This window comes from Microchirus variegatus (genome assembly GCF_963457635.1).
Source record: "Microchirus variegatus genome assembly, chromosome: 5".
Lineage (NCBI taxonomy): Eukaryota > Metazoa > Chordata > Actinopteri > Pleuronectiformes > Soleidae > Microchirus > Microchirus variegatus.
The window spans coordinates 25,221,247-25,241,578 of record NC_139806.1 but is presented as its reverse complement, the minus strand read 5'-3'; the positions used below and the strand labels follow the sequence as shown (position 1 = coordinate 25,241,578).

Genomic DNA, 20,332 nt, shown 5'->3' with positions numbered 1-20,332 from the left:
CACCAGCAGCCCCTGTGACCCTCATGTGGAGGATAAAGCAGTAGATGATGGATGGATGGACCTGACACACCTTCATGGAATTCATTTAATCAGAACAAAGGTCAATGAGGATGCTGCAGAGTGGAAGTAAATGTGACCGACAAGAGTCAAACAGGGATGTCCGTTAGCCGACCGGTCAAGCATGTTTTATAGAAAGTGGCGTTTAAGCTAATGAATGAGTAGCCCCCAACTGACACCACAAAGATTATTTAATATCAAGAAATTCAGTACAACGCGCTCTTTCCACACGGTTCCAAAATCTGGGCTTCACGTGCGCCATCTGCACGATCCACTTTGGGTCAGAAGTATACCAGGGCCTTTAGCGTGGTTCAAGAAAGTTGCCAAATGTTACAAAAACACCTAACCCACAGCACGGAAGAATAATTGCATGATGAAAGGAGACAAGGCAACAATAGTAGACCTTAAAGGGGTCATATTATACCCTATTTCCCAAGATAAACTAGTTCCCTGGTGTCCGAATGAACATGTCTGTGACATGCGTTGGTCAAAATACCATAAGGATGAAGCATCACATCAGTTCAATCACCCTGCCAAAACAGCCCTGTTCAGAACGCTCTGTTTAGTAGTATCTCTTTAGGTCCACCTTAAAAAAAAGTAAAACAAAACTTAAGGGACAGGAAATGACATCAGCCACAGAGGCTACTGGGAGCTAACAGCAGTAGCATTTGGAAAAGTGATCATTTTTGATGGATTCTTCTTTGATCATTGTACTTGGAGTCATCCTTTTTCACACTTTGCCGACTGGTAGGACCTCCAGAGTCCCAAATATTAGGATTTAAATAATTTAAAAAGTTGATTTTGCATAATTTGTCCCCTTTAATGTTGGGTGACACATTTTCATCAAATTTACAAATCCAGTTGCTACTGATTCAGTGGTGTTTGAATACAATGATGACCTAATATAGTAGCAGTATTTTCTGTCGCAGCTGGGAACCAGTTTTTCAGGTTCCAATCCAATTTATTTTTCCGTGTAAAAAAGCACCTTCCAGTCAGAAATTTGGGTCAGGAACTGAAACCATGCTGGTGCCAGTGTGAAAGAGAGCCCCCAAGAGAGTGTGCCACCATGTTTTCAGCCAAATGGTCCATCAGATTTCACAGTGGATAACACGATTAGTCTTGGAGGATTTCACATTGCTGAATTATGACTGTGATTTATAAGACCAAACACAGCAATACGTGGAAACGGCCAAAATCGGAGCAGAGTCTGTGCAGATTCTTCGATCGTTACTTTGCTTCTGGCTGGTAGTTCCTCCAGAGAAAAAGAGCAGTTTCTGTGATTTGTACGTCTGTGGAGCAAATGACGTCAGGTTTTGCAGATGCCCTTTGGGAACTCGAGCCACAGAGGCTGGAAGTGTGAGGGTGTGTTGAGTGATTAGTGGAGTACAGTGACTGTGCAAGTGCACTCAAGTTTGCTTTTTCATAGCAAAATAAAATCTCTCTTGAATTATATTTTCCAAGGAAACGAGGGGTGTGAGATCACAAGGGGGGAGGAAGGCTGTGTTTGTGATCATCACAAACACATTTGCTGATAGCGATGAGACAGAGACTTGCACATGTTTAATGTGAGTGGGCTGTTTCCACAGCAGATGTTTGGGTGTCTGACCTTATGTCTGGACAACACTGCGCATCCCTCAGTGCAAAAGTAAATGAGGGGGTGTAAGAAATGGAGCTAAGTGACAAAGTTCCAGTGATGACGATGTTGTATCTAAGCCCATAAAACCAATGTGCATTGTTATTTGACCTGAAAGTGAATACCAATTAAATGTATTCCCACAGGTCAAAAACCCAGGTTTAGGCTTTTGACGGAATATGAAGTCCTTCCTCCTCGTGTAACACTATGTAGTCAAATAATATATTATTTGTACAAAGGAAACCTCAGCAAATTCATGTCAACAGAGACAAAACTGCACGGTTTAATTCCACACGAGTATGTTGGTGGACAAATCCAAAGATAAGAAAAGAAAACTTCATATACACTCAGGTGATCACTCATTGTTTTTAATGGATTACAGACACAGTTTGTCTGGAACAAAATAATCTCCACCATGACTGAGTCACGTGCAGCATTGGTGTCAAGACACATGCAAGACGAGTGGATTGTTGCTGAAGCATCTGTTTTGTCAACTATTGTGAATGATATGAGGTAATTGCTTGCAATAATGCCAAATCATAATCAAATTTAGATTTTTTTTTTTTTATGATTTACATCATTAAATGAAGGGAGACTATACACAGATGCTACTATATATGTATGTCCAGACGCATTACTTGTGCAAACCACACACATAAATCCACCGATGATTCTTTACGATTACTTAATGTGGTTTCAGGGCTCATAAATCACCACCCTGCTTTGCATATATGCTTCTCTCATCATCGTCTCAAGCAGAGCCTATCACTGAATAATGAATTGAAATGTGATTTAACTAAGATTCAACGACCTCACTTGTCTCATAAATAAAAACCACATGAGCTTTTGCTTTATCAAACAGAGATTTCTCCTCAAGCCTTTGATTATATCTAAGCATCTGTTTTTAGACTATTTGAGAAGGGAACAGCTGGTTGACTTTCTCATTGGGGTATTTTTGTCCTGAGTTTGGTGTAAACGATCATGTGATTTTCATCGATCAATATTAAAGACTAACGTGCAACACGAGTGAGTAATACGTTTTCCGATATTTTGACTGAGCTTAGATTTGAATCACATCATCTGGCGGAAATCATGCAACATTATCTCCTGTAACAAATGTAAAAATACAAAATCTGTTTTTTTTCTTTCAGTTTTCTCCAAAGGTAAAGTAGTACCATATAAAATCTAACCAAAAAGATGATTAACTCTATTTTTCTGTCTAGTCCAGTGGAAATCTGGTCTCATAGTTTTTTGGGGGGTTTTTTAGGAGGAAACTTATCCCTTTCAGTGCACAATATTTCTTGTATTAGTTCTTTTGGAAAGGGGGATGTGGAAATGTGAGACGTCAATAAAGAGGACAGATTTTGATGCAATAGTATGTCAACAATAAAATATTTTCCATATATGATGAAAATGCATTTATCTTTTGTATCGAAATGGCACATAGAACTATTCGTAAGAGTATACAACACTGATTAATAGAGATTAATAAATATTGCCAAGAGTAACAGTGAATGTAAAATTAAAGAAATTACTCAGTGACATGAATGATTTCATCACCACAAATCTGCCATGATGGCAAATTATTTTGAAACCGAAGAGACCTTGTATTTATTTATACATTTTATATGGTAGCTTAATCATTTGTCTGATCGTTATTTTACAAAGACCTGAAAATGACTGAAACACCTCAAGACGTAAATAAGTGATAAGACAATCGAAAATTCTACATTATTATTCGGCAAATAAATACTGGATAAGATGTTGGTAAACTAAAACAAACTCCAATGATCTCTGAAAGCATAAATATCACTTGAAATGGTCATACACGACAAACCAAAACATGAAAACTTGGTTGTATTATTGTAAATGCAGATCTTCAGAGAAGCTATTGAGGCATATTTCTACACCAGTTTCATGTCTCAGTGTTGTTTGGCTTTGGGTTTTCTTCTACTTCTGCAGCACAGAAATCTGAAAAGGACAAAAACAGAGAGCAGCAACACAGCCACTGCAGTCAGCAGTACTAGCAGTACATCTAAACTGTAGTACGAGTACCAGGGCATCTTATAAGCCTCTGTACGCAGGTGGGGAGCTCCTTTATGGCGCATGACAAATTCCACCCAGAAGATGGCCGCATCCATGGGTGCTATTGGCTGATCTCGGTGCAAACGTGAAAGTCTTTGCACGTTCTCTCTGTAGCGCTCTTCAAAGAGCACCTCCTTCAGTTCTTGTTCAAACCTGTGTCCATTAACTTCGCCCAGCTGAATGATCTTTGCAGCTCCTCTCTCCTGCAAACGCAGAAGGTTGTCAAACTGGTCAAAGAACAAGGGAATCCCCAAGACAGGGACACCATGGTAAATGGCCTCCTGAACACCATTGGTTCCCCCATGAGCTATAAAGACTTTGGTCTGTGGGTGACCGAGGAGGTCCTTCTGCGGCATCCAGTCAACGATCAGTGTGTTGTTGCCCAGAGTGGAGGGTCGTTCCCCTTTGTGCCTCCAGATCACCTGGTCAGAAAACAAGAAGATTCCTTCAGACAGCAGAGAGACAGTGGCAGAAGCAGCACCATGTGGTTGTAGTTGTTGCTGCATGAGTCTTGTGTACAAGATGATTTGCAGAAGAAACCAACAACCTTTGCTTTCTCTAAGATTGTAGGTGTTTATATTGTTTGGTCGTTTGTCATAAAGATATAGCAGTAGCAAGAAGCCTATAAAGATCACAGATTAGATATAACAATGGCATAGTCTTTTGGTTTCAAATGTGAAGCCTATGCGGAAAGTATGATGAAAGTAGAAGTGAACCACCAGGTGTGACTTGACGAGAATAGAAGTCTATGAAAACAATTGCCTACCTCTCACTTGATTTATAACATCAGTAAATGTCAAATCCATTATTTCAGGTCTTCTTCGATAGCACATAATGTCTGTTTTGTAAATGATGTTCCCATTTAGGGGAAAATGGACGATAAAAACGCAGCACATGAGTGCAAATTCAGTATACAAACCTTGCACATTTTAACATTTCACATCGGTGCATGTGCGTCACTTTACCTTCTGAGGCAACTTGGCGAAGACGCCGGCAATTTCATCTGCCACGTCTTTGGGTAAAGCATTAACAAAAGTTCCCAGAGTCATGATGATCACTCCGTGTTCCCCAGCGCTCTGAACAAACTCCTCCAGATCTGCTGGCAGAGGTTGGGCCGGTTTGCACTGAAACCCACCAATGTAGACAATGTTCGGCATGGTGGGCCGAGGAAATTCAAACACATAGTCTGACCTGAACAGCCAGATGTCTGCTTCCTGAAGAAGTGAGATGACGTCACATCCGCCCTCGAAATATTTATCACAGATGGCATCATAGTGGGGCCCTACCATGAATTTCTGCTGAACAACTACAATGCTGTAGAAAAACATGTTTTGGATCCTCTGCATGAAATTCATTTTGTCGGTTAAACCCGATCCTGGCACTGGGATATAAGAGAGTGGAGTGGGGGCGATTGCAAAGTGGCCTTCTCCACTGGTGATCCATCGAACATTGAGCACGAGGGGCAGTTTGAGATACTTTGCAAGTAGAACTCCTGGTGCCATGGCTGGATCAGTGAGAACAACATCATACTGAGAATCCGTTAAGCTTTTGATCATATTTTTATCATCAAGCATTTTGCCAAGGGCCTCTGTCCATTTTAAATGTGCTGCAGATATCATAGACATAAAATCCTTTGTGAGTTTAAAGAATGCAAATACTGAACCCCCATCTCTCTGCAGCTGAAAAAAATAAAAACAACAAATGTGGTTATTTTATTTAATTTGTCAAATCAGCATATTCCAATAATTATGTTATTATGTGAGGCTTCCTGGATGACATACCCTCATATGCTCCTGTAGGTACAATTCAAAAAGGTCTGTGAAAGTGTCATCCATTTCAATTGTTATTGGTGTATAGAGGGGAGACTTTTCTGGAATGTACCAGCTGGTGGACGCCCTCATCACAGTGATGGTGTGTCCCCTGGCATGAAGTTCCTCCAGTAGAATCTTCATATTGATCCAATGGCTGCCATCTACTGGGAACACCAGGATGTTCCCCCCATCACAAGGTGGTGTGAAGGAAATCAAACCTACGCTAAGGAGTACAAATATTCCACACACGCGGTACAGCGGCATATTTCCTGAAATATAGGAGTGAAGAAAATTTAGTGTTTTAAGACATTCAAAACAGATGTATATAAGTTATATTTAAACCATTGTCAACACATCACTGATTAAGCCCCACATGACTCTCTGTATGGACATTTTTGCACTGCAAACAGGAAGTGATTTATTTTGTCAACACAGACGGAGGCAACAGCAACATTGCGCTAGTAAAGCAAGATGACTGCAAAACGAGCCCACGAAAAGTTTCAGAAGTTAATTCTACTGCTAAAAAAATTGAGCAGTTTGAAAGGATAAATCATTAAGAATACACGCAAAACGCTCCCTCACTCTGGTATTGGTATTTCTTGACAAAGCAAAAATGACACGTCATACAAATCATTTCTGTTCACAAAGAACAGAACCCGATTCCTCACACTGCAGCTTTAAACCAGCAGAGCAACAAAGCACATATATCCCTTTTCACCAGAAGAAAGGAGGAGTGGGGAATACTGTGTTCGACTTGAGGGAAATTCTGCTCATTGAATAAACACAAAGACAAAAACATCATGAAAACAATCCTGAAATTCACTTACCAAGGCTGAAGCGTGACAGCTGCTGTGCTGCTTGCCTGCAGACTGACATTCCATCAAATGGTTTCTTTTTCTATTTGAGTTCAAACTCCAGAGACGATTGGTCCTTTTCACATGGATTGCGTTACACTTGTTATGTCACAAAACACGTGCTATATGAACGGTGCACTAATCCTCTGCAAATACCAAACGGTCATTATTTCATACTTCACCTGACATAATGGTTCTGATACTTCATTCAATCATGTTGTAAACCTATGAGTAGTAAATCTTAAGTATTGTAGAAGATTTTCTGCATCACAAGTGAACTGCTTGCATCACATGACGTTCTGACCTCTTTTGGGAGCACTTACAACTGTGCAATAAGTGAATCAACACATGTTTGCACTTGGCATTGTAAAGAAAAGGAAAGAGACAGTATTTTACCTGCTGGTTTATTTACTACAACTTACTATTGCCAGATATGACAACTGTGGCTGCCAGTTGAATGGAGGCTGCAGGTCTCAGAACTTTAAGTGGTTGCTGTTGCAAATTTTCAAGCTGCAGTGCGTCATTTTTGGTGGAGATTGTTTTTTAATTATTATTCTGCCTCTGTTTCGCCTTCATGAGCAGAAATTACATAACATCATTTGCACACTTCATCCTTCATTTAAGAATAAGCTCTGTCAAGCAATACTACCAGACCTGACTGAGTGAGCGTGTGCAAACAGCAACAGTGCAGGGCTGTGGTTTTGGGGCAATATAATTAATTTTTCTCCTTTGTGTTTTCTGTCACACTCTGACCTGTTTGCAGCTGTCTAACTTTCATAGAGCAATGCTGCTGTTGCCCCCGTCTGTCACTTCCTGTGTGCAGCTCCTGAGTGTCGGCAGGTGGTACGAGATCTACACAAGAAATACAGTTGTACAGAGTTGTGTGGAGCTGATAGGTGTAATCAGCCTTGTGTGAATTAATTTGACATTATTTATGTTTAAAAGATGCAGACTACAGTTTTAAATTAATTTAGATAGGGCTGCAACTAATTAGCATCTGCAAACTATTACCATGATTAACCGGCTGATTATGCTTGAAACCAAAATCCTGCAAAGCTAAAATGACACCTGCAGTCATGGAAAGCCTGGCACATTTTTTTTTCTTTTAAAACCTATTGCAAAGTATTGAGGTGGTCAAAAAAAACAACAGACATTTAAATTAAAGCCATACCTTCTCTCTTGGCCAACGGGATGTAGTTTTAATGGAAAAATGTCAGATTGATTTACGGCAAAAACAAACTGCGTCATTTCTCTCCATATTTTCTCCATACTGTGCCCCCAGAAAGTTGCATAATCTTTCTGCTCACACATACATGCCTGTGGTTCCGTTCTTCATGTGGGACCAGTGTGGAACAGGCGGGGTAGCACCCGAGTGCCCCCTATTGATGATTTTACATGGGTAAAGTTGTTGTGACTAAGCCTGCAAAATAAATCATTTCCACATCTGTCATAAAATGTATTACTTGAGCTGACTGAGGGATTTATAAACATGTTCAGAGACACTTCTGCACAGGGTGTGTGCGTGCCATCAGTGAGTCTGCCAATAGGAATTACAAGCTTAACAAGAATTAATTGATAGCTTTCATCACCACAAATTTGCCATGATGACAAATGATTTTGAAACAGGAGAGAGCCCGTATTACTTTATTTATAAATTTTATATGGTCGCATAATCATTTGTCTGATCATTATTTTACAAATACTTGAAAATAAGACACCTTAAAATGTAAATAAGTGATAAGACAATAGAATACTCTACGTTTGTTATTGGTCCAATAATCACTGAATCAGATGTTGGTAAACTAAAACAAACTCCAATGAGATCCTAAACATAAATATCACTTAAAATGGCCATACACTACAAACCAGACATGGAAAAGTGGTTGTATTATTATAAATACAGTTCTTCAGAGAACCTATTGAAACATACAGTATTTCTACACCAGTTTTATCTCTCAGTGTTGTTTGGCTTTGGGTTTCCTTCTACTTCTGCAGCACAGAAATTTGAAAAGGACAAAAACAGAGAGCAGCAATACAGCCACTGCAGTCAGCAGTACTAGCAGTACATCTAAACTGTAGTACGAGTACCAGGGCATCTTATAAGCCTCTGTACGCAGGTGGGGAGCTCCTTTGTGTCGCATGACAAATTCCACCCAGAAGATGGCCGCATCCATGGGTGCTATTGGCTGATCTCGGTGCAAACGTGAAAGTCTTTGCACGTTCTCTCTGTAGCTCTCTTCAAAGAGCACCTCCTTCAGTTCTTGTTCAAACCTGTGTCCATTAACTTCGCCCAGCTGAATGATCTTTGCAGCTCCTCTCTCCTGCAAACGCAGAAGGTTGTCAAACTGGTCAAAGAACAAGGGAATCCCCAAGACAGGGACACCATGGTAAATGGCCTCCTGAACACCATTGGTTCCCCCATGAGCTATAAAGACTTTGGTCTGTGGGTGACCGAGGAGGTCCTTCTGCGGCATCCAGTCAACGATCAGTGTGTTGTTGCCCAGAGTGGAGGGTCGTTCCCCTTTGTGCCTCCAGATCACCTGGTCAGAAAACAAGAAGATTCCTTCAGACAGCAGAGAGACAGTGGCAGAAGCAGCACCATGTGGTTGTAGTTGTTGCTGCATGAGTCTTGCATGAGTGTACAAGATGATTTGCAGAAGAAACCAACAACCTTTGCTTTCCCTAAGATTGTAGTTGTTTATATTGTTTGGGCATTTGTCATAAAGATATAGCAGTAGCAAGAAGCCTATAAAGATCACAGATTAGATATAACAATGGAATAGTCTTCTGGTTTCAAATGTGAAGCCTATGCGGAAAGTATGATGAAAGAAGTGAACCACCAGGTGTGACTCGGCTAATAAAATAGAAGTCTATGAAAACAATTGCCTACATTTCACTTGATTTATAACATCAGTAAATGTTCATGGTCTCAAATCCATTATTTCAGGTCTTCTTCGATAGCACAAAATGTCTATTTTGTAAATGATGTTCCCATTTAGGGGAAAATGGACGATAAAAACGCAGCACATGAGTGCAAATTCAGTATACAAACCTATCACATTTTAACATTTCACATCGGTGCATGTGCGTCACTTTACCTTCTGAGGCAACTTGGCGAAGACGCCGGCAATTTCATCTGCCACGTCTTTGGGTAAAGCATTAACCAAAGTTCCCAGAGTCATGATGATCACTCCGTGTTCCCCAGCGCTCTGAACAAACTCCTCCAGATCTGCTGGCAGAGGTTGGGCCGGTTTGCACTGAAACCCACCAATGTAGACAATGTTCGGCATGGTGGGCCGAGGAAATTCAAACACATAGTCTGACCTGAACAGCCAGATGTCTGCTTCCTGAAGAAGTGAGATGACGTCACATCCGCCCTCGAAATATTTATCACAGATGGCATCATAGTAGGGCCCTACCATGAATTTCTGCTGAACAACTACAATGCTGTAGAAAAACAGGTTTTTGATCCTCTGCATGAAATTCATTTTGTCGGTTAAACCCGATCCTGGCACTGGGATATAAGAGAGTGGAGTGGGGGCGATTGCAAAGTGGCCTTCTCCACTGGTGATCCATCGAACATTGAGCACGAGGGGCAGTTTGAGATACTTTGCAAGTAGAACTCCTGGTGCAATGGCTGGATCAGTGAGAACAACATCATACTGAGAATCCGTTAAGCTTTTTATCATATTTTTATCATCAAGCATTTTGCCAAGAACCTCAGCCCATATTAAATGTACTGTAGATATCATAGACATAAAATCCTTTGTGAGTTTGAAGAATGCAAATGCTGAACCCCCCTCTCGCTGCAGCTGAAAAAATAAATATCATTCTGGTTATTTAATTATTTTTTTAAATCATGATATTCCAATAATAATATTATCATGTGAGACTTCCTGGATGACATACCCTCATATGCTCCTGAAGGTACAAGTCAAAAAAGTCTTCTAAAGCTTCATCCAGTTCAATTGTTATTGATGTATACAGGGGGGACTTTTCTGGAATGTACCAGCTGGTGGACGCCCTGATCACAGTGATGGTGTGTCCCCTGGCATGAAGTTCCTCCAGTAGAATCTTCATATTGATCCAATGGCTGCCATCTACTGGGAACACCAGGATGTTCCCCCCATCACAAGGTCGTGTGAAGGAAATCAAACCTACGCTAAGGAGTGCAAATATTCCACACACGCGGTACAGCAGCATATTTCCTGGAATATAGGAGTGAGGAAAATGTAGTGTTTTAAGACGTTCAAAGCGGACGGTTGATATTGAGAAAAAAAACATTTTTCACAAGGAGCAAGCACTGAAATCTGTGTATGTGTATATGTAATGTTATATTTAAACCATTGTCAAACAAGTTCAGAGTGCTGATTAAGCTCCACATTACTCAGTATCTAGTGTTAACCAGGAAGTGATTTATTTTGTCAACACAGACGGAGGCAACAGCATCATTGCGCGAGTAAAGCAAGATGGCTGCAAAATGTTTGTGACATGACTGAAAACCCAAAGAAGAGCCCACGAAAAGTTTCAGAAGTGAATTCTACTGTGAAAAAAATTAGTGATTGAGCAGTTTGAAAGGATAAATCACTAAGAATACCCACAAAACGCTCCCTCACTCTGGTATTGGACAAAGCAAAAATGACACATCATACAAATAATAATTTATGTTCTCAAAGAACGGAACCGATTCCTCGCACTGCAGCTTTAAACCAGCAGAGCAACAAAGCACATATATCCCTTTTCACCAGAAGAAAGGAGGAATTGGTAGTACTGTGTTACACTTGAGGGAAATGCTGCTTATCGAATAAACACAAAGACAAAAACAACATCATGAAAACAATCCTGAAATTCACTTACCAAGGCTGAAGCGTGACAGCTGCTGTGCTGCTTGCCTGCAGACTGGCATTCCATCAAATGGTTTCTTTGCCTATTTGAGTTCAAACTCCAGAGACGATTGGTCCTTTTCACATGTATTGAGTTACACTTGTTATGTCACATAACACGTGTTATATGAACGGTGCTCTAATGTCACAGTCATTGTTTTTTACTTCACATGACATAATGGTTCTGATACTTCATGTAATCATGTTGTAAAGTGACTAGTAGTAAGCCTTTTGTTATTGTTTTATGATTTTCCGCATTACACGTGAACTGCTTGCATCATATGAACCTCTGACCTCTTCTGGGAGCATTTACAACTGTGCATTAAGTAAACTCACATGTTTTCGCTTGCCAGTGTAAAGAAAAGGAAAGAGACAATGTTTTCTCCGGGTGTTTGACCTGCTGGTTTATTTACTACAGCTTACTATTGCCAGATGACATGGAAATGTGGTTGTATTATTGTAAATGCTGATCTTCAGAGAACCTATTGAAGCATATTTCTTCACCAGTTTCATGTCTCAGTGTTGTTTGGCTTTGGGTTTTCTTCTACTTCTGCAGCACAGAAATCTGAAAAGGACAAAAACAGAGAGCAGCAACACAGCCGCTGCAGTCAGCAGTACTAGCAGTACATCTAAACTGTAGTACGAGTACCAGGGCATCTTATAAGCCTCTGTACGCAGGTGGGGAGCTCCTTTATGGCGCATGACAAATTCCACCCAGAAGATGGCCGCATCCATGGGTGCTATTGGCTTATCTCGGTGCAAACGTGAAAGCCTTTGCACGTTCTCTCTGTAGCTCTCTTCAAAGAGCACCTCCTTCAGTTCTTGTTCAAACCTGTGTCCATTAACTTCGCCCAGCTGAATGATCTTTGCAGCTCCTCTCTCCTGCAAACGCAGAAGGTTGTCAAACTGGTCAAAGAACAAGGGAATCCCCAAGACAGGGACACCATGGTAAATGGCCTCCTGAACACCATTGGTTCCCCCATGAGCTATAAAGACTTTGGTCTGTGGGTGACCGAGGAGGTCATTCTGCGGCATCCAGTCCACGATGAGTGTGTTGTTGCCCAGAGTGGAGGGTCGTTCCCCTTTGTGCCTCCAGATCACCTGGTCAGAAAACAAGAAGATTCCTTCAGACAGCAGAGAGACAGTGGCAGAAGCAGCACCATGTGGTTGTAGTTGTTGCTGCATGAGTCTTGTGTACAAGATGATTTGCAGAAGAAACCAACAACCTTTGCTTTGCCTTAGATTGTAGGTGTTTATATTGTTTGGTCGTTGTCATAAAGATATAGCAGTAGCAAGAAGCCTATAAAGATTATAGACTAGATCTAAAAATGGCATAGTCTTCTGGTTTGAAATGTGAAGCCCATGCAGAAAGTATGATGGATGTTATCGTGAACCACCAGGTGGGTGTGACTCAGCTAAAATTATTAACATTTCACATCTGTGCTTGTCGGTCACTTTACCTTCTGAGGCAACTTGGCGAAGACGCCGGCAAGTTCATCTGCGACCTCTTTGGGTAAAGCATTAACCAAAGTTCCCAGAGTCATGATGATCACTCCGTGTTCCCCAGCGCTCTGAACAAACTCCTCCAGATCTGCTGGCAGAGGTTGGGCCGGTTTGCACTGAAACCCACCAATGTAGACAATGTTCGGCATGGTGGGCCGAGGAAATTCAAACACATAGTCTGACCTGAACAGCCAGATGTCTGCTTCCTGAAGAAGCGAGATGACGTCGCATCCGCCCTCTAAATATTTATCACAGATGGCATCATAGTGGGGCCCTATCATGAATTTCTGCTGAAGAACTACAATGCTGTAGAAAAACAGGTTTTTGATCCTCTGCATGAAATTCATTTTGTCGGTTAAACCCGATCCTGGCACTGGGATATAAGAGAGTGGAGTGGGGGCGATTGCAAAGTGGCCTTCTCCACTGGTGATCCATCGAACATTGAGCACGAGGGGCAGTTTGAGATACTTTGCAAGTAGAACTCCTGGTGCAATGGCTGGATCAGTGAGAACAACATCATACTGAGAATCCGTTAAGCTTTTGATCATATTTTTATCATCAAGCATTTTGCCAAGGGCCTCAGCCCATATTAAATGTGCTGTAGATAGCATAGACATAAAATCCTTTGTGAGTTTGACGAATGCAAATACTGAACCCCCATCTCGCTGCAGCTGAAAAAAAAGAGTAAAATAAAACAATGTGGTTATTTTTTTCAAATCATGATATTCCAATTATTATATTATCATGTGAGGCTTCCTGGCTAACATACCCTCATATGCTCCTGTAGGTACGAGCCAAAAAAGTCTTCATAAGTCACATTCATTTCAATTGTTATCGGTGTATAGAGGGGAGACTTTTCTGGAATGTACCAGCTGGTGGACGCCCTCATCACAGTGATGGTGTGTCCCCTGGCATGAAGTTCCTCCAGTAGAATCTTCATATTGATCCAATGGCTGCCATCTACTGGGAACACCAGGATGTTCCCCCCATCACAAAGTGGTGTGAAGGAAATCAAACCTATGCTAAGGAGAGCATATATTCCACACACGCGGTCCAGCGGCATATTTCCTGAAATATATAGGAATGAGGAAAATGTAGTGTTTTAAGACGTTCAAAACAGATGGTGCTTTCTAAATGTATTGAGAAACCAAACATTTTTCACAATGAGCAATCACTGAAATCTGTATGTGTATATACATATAAGCAAGATGGCAGAACGTTTGTGGCATGACTGAAAACCCAAAGAGCCCACAAAAAGTTTAAGAAGGTAATTCTACTGCTAAAATAATGAGTCATTGAGCAGTTAAATAATTAAGAATACACACAACATGCTCCCTCACTCTGGTCTGATACTATTTCTTGACACAGCATACAAATAATAATGTCTGTTCTGAAAGAACAAAGCACACGTCCTTTTTCACAAGAAGAAACCTCTGGCAGAAAAGTGGGGAATATTGTGTTGATCAAATAAACACTTTGATAAAAACAGCATCACGAAAACAATCCTGAAATTCACTTACCAAGGATGAAGGGTGACAGCTGTTGTGCCACTTGCCTGCAGACTGGCAATGGATTATTTGCAGTATTTGAGTTCAAACTCCAGTTTGAGGAGTTACACTTGTTATGTCATCGTCGTCTTGTCTTGTTTTTCTTTACTCATTTTCCCTTTTTCTGCCAGTGTGCAGAAGGTTTCAGCTGGGACACATGGAATGAGCGATGAATTCTAAGGGAATTAGGAACTTTTAATTTAACCACAGATGGATTGATGATTTCCAGGAAGGGAAGGGCCCAAATCTGTCTGGACTTGCCCATTGCTTACTACAAAACCCAAAAAATGGACTGTCTGGGAATGAAACTTGCATTTCTCAGGACATTCATGGAGAGTTTATTCTCTAGTCAGCGATGAGAGACATATCTAAACAAATCTAAATATCGTCAAGATAAACAAATATGAATTGGTGTATAAAGTCCCCAAGTACGTCATTTATTAATGACTGGAAAATGGAACACACGACAGGAGGTTTATGCTGGGTGCTAGGAGCTCGCTCTGTGCTACTGGTTGGGGTGACAGCAGACTGAAGGCAGGAAGAGTGACCTAAGTTAATCCAACTACTTGACCCAATAAATTTGTGGATTATGTATTCTCAAATGTGGCCAAAAACGGTTACTACATTCAAATTCAAAATACCGAGGTCTTTTAGGTTTCGTTTTCTGACGTAACTGGCAACCCGTGGTTGCTCGGCAGCTGAGACTCTACTGACTGCAATGATTGGTAAATGGCGGTAGGTGGCGCCACATGCCAAAACATGATTTCAAAACATAAACACAATTTGCAGTCTGCAAAATATGTTTTTAATGCAAATATTTTGTCTGTACTGTTGTTGTTGGTGAGTTCAGTTTGTTATATGAACATTATTCCTGAGTCTCTGTGACATATTAGGAGGATTTTATGGTCAGATGCTTTAGATTTATTACATGATGCACCTTTAAATATTATCATTTAGCTGTGATTAGCCAATAACATTAAGGTAAGTGGTTCTATGCAGTATTCTATACAATGACCTGCGACAACACCTTGCAGTCAAATGCAATCACTGTGAGTGGTTCCCTTCATTATTTCAGCCGAATCCCAGATTGCTTGGCTTGCCCCATGTCCAGAAAATGATCCTCTGCCGCAGAATCCACTGAAGCCTGAAGTGGAACATTTAGCCGACCTAAGCACAGGCAGGGCCGGAGGCAGGGAGTTGAAAAAGAGGCAACAATGAGGAGTTGAGAGCTGCCTGATCCACCAGTACCCTCGTATCTACTGGCACCGCAGTACCCCTGATTTATGAGTTTAGGTAAAGCTGTTGTGACTAAGCCAGCAAAATAAATAATTTCCACATCTGTCATAAAATGTATTACTTGAGGTGACTGAGGGATTTAAGATCATGTTCAGAGACACTTCTGCATAGGATGTGTGGGTGCTATGAGTGAGTCTGCCAATAGCAATTACAAGCTTAACAAGAATTAATGAATAGCTTAGAATCACTTTGTCTGCGCTGGCATTTAAACTCGCCCCCTGCGGCACAGGTGTTATAAGGAAAGTACTCCCCATCAGCTTTTATAGCTTGTGTTCCTTCCTTCTCCACAGAATTTAATCTATTCTCACCGTCATTCAGCGCACAGGATGAACATCCATTAAACGGTCGGTTTGACATGAATTTCCCATCAGCTGTTGAGTAATTCACATGAAACTTCTTCTAAAATGATTACGATTGAAATGTAAACAATCAGAAGAACATCAGCGTACAAACCTGCTCACAGCAGTGTGCCATGTTGCATATATCAGGTGAAGTCTGTGAGAGTAAGCATTGCCATTACAATATCAGAGGAGTTATTTTCGTTGCAAACTGCACAAGGCATTTTCATTTGTCAGCAGGGGTCTGGACAGGATAATGTGGAAACTCAGGGACGTCTGACTCATGCAACATTGAAGCGTCCGTGCAGCCTTGCATTCGATGAATAGGAGTTTAAAAAAACACACACAATGTGCTGAGTTTTAAGAGCATATGGACAAATGAATTCATTTTTCACCATTAAATTTCATCTATTGTGTTTCTGGAGCTTAATTTTCTTTTCCATCTGGGAAAAAAAAACAATGACAAAGTGCTATTGTGATCAAATGAGGCAAGTCATGTAAATTGGTAGAAGAATTGTTCAAGGTTTTTTGCCCCAGGGTCTGTAGCAAAGTATTTACATCAAGGAGATATGAATTAGAATCTTCTGTCTTCCTTACATTTTAAAGAACTAACCCTTCAGAGGCTCCATCTGAGAAGAGCGAAGAGTCATTGAAGCTTGATTCAAGACACTGAACAGCAACTGGGAAACATATGCAGCTTAAACAAATGCAAAGCTGTGATTCCACTTAACAATTAATCCTGCACGTACATTTGTCAAAATCTGCAACCACGGACAAAAGCTAATGTAAACATATGGAGTATTCAACAGGTGCCAAAAATGTCAGCCTAATATGTCTGCGTGTCACCATTACTCACATACATTACTTACATTATATGTAGCAGAAGAAATATTTAGTAAAACATGGAAGATCATTGTTGTACCATCATAGTTGAAGGAAGTGTCTGAAACAGTTTTTACCATAAATGGAAATATGTGTGCAGGATCAACAAAAAAGTACAAAAACAAATATTCTAAGAGAACTCCACTGTGCGTGTAGGTTTTGAGAGTATTTTTTTCAGATTTGATAACAATGGTGATCACAGACAGTAGCTATGTTGGACACTAAATGCCAATAAAAATAAATTACAAAAAAAAAAAAAAAGAGGAGGAGAACTCCTCTGGAAAAGCACTCATTGGCCCTTCAGTCACAATATTCTGGTGAAACCTGGGTCAGTGTTGAACAGGCTCTTACACATCCCTCTGTTTACTTTTCTCCATTGAGAATGAGAAGGTGCAGGTACACACTTGCCTAATCACTCTATCAAATTACCAGTGTGCGTGCGCACTCTTTCTATGCTTGTGTGGACCAACCCTGTGGCAAAACACCTTTTTTGTGGGGACATTTTTCCTTGTGAGGACATTATGCCCAGTCCCGAACGTGGTCCCCACAATGTGGTAAAGACACGTAGATGTGTGTGCGCTCTTGTCTTTCTATGCATGTGTGGACCACCCCATGCAAAAACACCTTTTTTGTGGGGACCTTTTTACTTGTGAGGACATTGTGCCGGGTCCCAAACGTGGTCCCCACAATGTGGTAAAGACATGCAGATATGTGTGTGTTTGTGTGTCTGGTCTTGTCTTTCTATGTTTGTGTGGACCACCCCCTGGGAAAACACCTTTTTTGTGGGGACATTTTTCCTTGTGAGGACATTATGCCCGGTCCTGAACATGGTCCCCACAATGTGGTAAAGACATGCAGATATGTGTGTGCGTGTATGTGTGTGCACTCTTGTCTTTCTACGCATGTGTGGACCACCCCATGGAAAAACACCTTCTTTGTGGGGACCTTTATCCTTGTGAGGACATTGTGCCGGGTCCCGAACATGGTCCCCACAATGTGGTAAAGACATGATAGTGTGTGTGTGCGTGCACGCTCTTGTCTTTCTATGCTTGTGTGGACCAACCCTGTGGGAAAACACCTTTTTGTGGGGACCTATTTCTGTTGTTAGGACATTGTCCCAAACGTGGTCCCCACAATGTGGTAAAGACATGTAGATGTGTGCGTGCATGTGTGTTTTGGGGATAAAGTGGCGTTTCAGACGTTTATACACTGGGTTTAGGTTATTAAATTGTGGTGGAAGCTATGGTTAGAACAAGTCATCATCCTCTGAGACCATGCAGACATGACCGTGTTCATATGATGTTCAACTTTCCTTAGGGTGGAGATGATGATGATGATGATGATGATGATGATGTAAGTGTGTTATGGCAGGATCCTGCAGATGACAGATGAAGACCATAAAAGACAAACTCAAGATACACCCTGATGAAATTTCCATGTCTCATGTGCCAACCTGCTCTTTGCAAGAAATGTACATCACATGCAAGCTCCATGGTGCAGCAATAGATAAAAGAATATACATTTCATACAATTCTTTGTCATTGTGAATAAAATGGCAGTAGACAGGACAGTCCTAGTTGGTTATTTCTAAGTGCACAGGCAAGTGAACTGACCTGTAATTTCTCTAGCTCCCTGACGTCTGAATTGAAGGACAGATTAAGCAGATTACAAGCTCTACTTAAGACCCCTGGCTTTGATTCATCCTTGCTTTGTTTCAGGTGCTTATTTTAATTACACCTTGGAGGATAACATCAGTTTGATTGAACTACAATCACAGGGACTTTATGGCATCTGTCATTGTCATTGACAAATTAGAAACGGCTACAAACTGGTTGTACACAGCGCAAAGTAAATAGATAATATAAACTCTGTATAATAGAGGATTATACCACCTTCATTCCACATGCAACGCTCCAATTTTCACAACACAAAGGTATTTTTTCTGAACACTTCTTGCTCAAAACACTGATGTAGCTGACAGAAAAATGACTAAATCTTACAAGTTTAAGCAAACATGTCAAATGAATTCCATGCTGACACTATGCCAGACATGTCTTCCTTGATCAGAAAACAGGAATCCGTTACATTACAAGAATGTAAACTGCATAAAATATATCTTTAAGGGAGTCATTATCTTGTCAGATGGCCGGGGGTTCAATTCCTACCTTCTCCAGGCTGGATCCCAAATTACTCCAAACAAATAACTGTGTTGGCACTGTGTGTACAAGAAAGTGTTATATATTTATAGATGTGCTGTTACAAAATGCATATAAATGGGTAAACTCTCGTGAAAAGAGCTTTTAATGGCACTTAAATACAGACAATTTTCCCCCGCCATAAGCAAATGTGAGCCAAATAATAAATATAAAAGTCCAATTATTTACCTATGTAAACGCAAACAGCAGGATGTCAGATTTCCTGTCATGTCAATCAGCAGAACAGTGGAAACACACTGACCTCACCAAGTCAACAATCTGTGCTGCAATCCATCAAACAGTCATAACACACACCAATAAATGCAAACAGTTTGGCATTTTGGACTGTTTCCATAAGGACCCCACACAGTAATGGGAGTAATGGGGTGTTGTTGCATCATTTACAGTCTATAAACTGCGGCTGTTACTATTACAAAGCAGAATCTGTTAGTTTTCCCTCAGTGGCTGACTTGTTTAACGGGTGCGGTTGAACCCAAACGCAGCACACGACACCACAAGAACAGCATATTGAGTTTCTTTTCATAAAGCATGAGCAGTCTGGAGGCAAACAGATAAAAAGTATTACAGTTCAATACAGTAATAGAGTCTGAGAGTCAGACCGACATGCAACAAAAGTAATACATGGGTCTACATTTCACTTCGGTTAACTTCATGGACTTTTCTGCTTTCCTGTCTGCACCATTGAGTCTTTTCACTCATCTGGAAGAGATATAAATAAAAAAAAAATGCATGATGATTTATTATTTCATTCTCCTCTGCCAACTTCCACACTGGATCAGATTCAGCTCAGGTACCTCTCTGACATCTGCATGTGTGCACACAAATGCGCAGCCGCACGCACATGTGAATGCAGTCATTACTTTTTCCACGACTAACGTTCAGTTTCACCTCCACTCTAGACATGGAGATCGTCAGTGTTGTGTTGACAGGTTCTCTGAAGAGGCCGCTCACATGAATGCTTAGAAAGTGCGTCAATGCAGATGATTAGGATGATTGATTGGTGATGTCTGATTCTTAAATTCACATTTGTTCTTTGTTTTTGTTCATTAAGAGGAATTTGGACGGTGGCTCAGGTGGTATAGGTTAATAGACTCATTAAAACTGATGTCTGCAGAGAGTTGTGCACGTGCTACACTCATGATGGTCTGTGTCAGTCTGGCATTCAATCCCACATACCAGCCCCTTTTTTTCTGCCCATTATTATGACCAACATCAGTATGATTAACT

The 20,332-nt window shown here is 40.9% G+C and overlaps 3 protein-coding genes across 3 annotated transcripts; all 3 read right to left on the bottom strand.

The window, feature by feature from the left end:
• Positions 1–3,612: 3,612 nt before the first annotated feature.
• Positions 3,613–5,850, bottom strand: LOC310927595 (UDP-glucuronosyltransferase 2C1-like; the record flags this gene model as incomplete). The annotated part of the gene is made up of 3 exons (XM_083889916.1): positions 3,613–4,197; positions 4,741–5,454; positions 5,557–5,850. The coding sequence occupies 3 exons, from the start codon at positions 5,848–5,850 to the stop codon at positions 3,613–3,615; spliced, it is 1,593 nt and encodes a 530-aa protein (XP_083746042.1).
• A 2,545-nt stretch (positions 5,851–8,395) lies between these two features.
• Positions 8,396–10,643, bottom strand: LOC310927594 (UDP-glucuronosyltransferase 2C1-like; the record flags this gene model as incomplete). The annotated part of the gene is made up of 3 exons (XM_083889915.1): positions 8,396–8,980; positions 9,539–10,252; positions 10,350–10,643. 3 exons carry the CDS (start codon positions 10,641–10,643, stop codon positions 8,396–8,398), a joined length of 1,593 nt encoding a protein of 530 aa, XP_083746041.1.
• Positions 10,644–11,839: 1,196 nt separating this feature from the next.
• LOC310927783 (UDP-glucuronosyltransferase 2C1-like) lies at positions 11,840–13,889 on the bottom strand (the record flags this gene model as incomplete). The annotated part of the gene is made up of 3 exons (XM_083890175.1): positions 11,840–12,424; positions 12,784–13,497; positions 13,596–13,889. 3 exons carry the CDS (start codon positions 13,887–13,889, stop codon positions 11,840–11,842), a joined length of 1,593 nt encoding a protein of 530 aa, XP_083746301.1.
• Between the last annotated feature and the right edge of the window lie 6,443 nt (positions 13,890–20,332).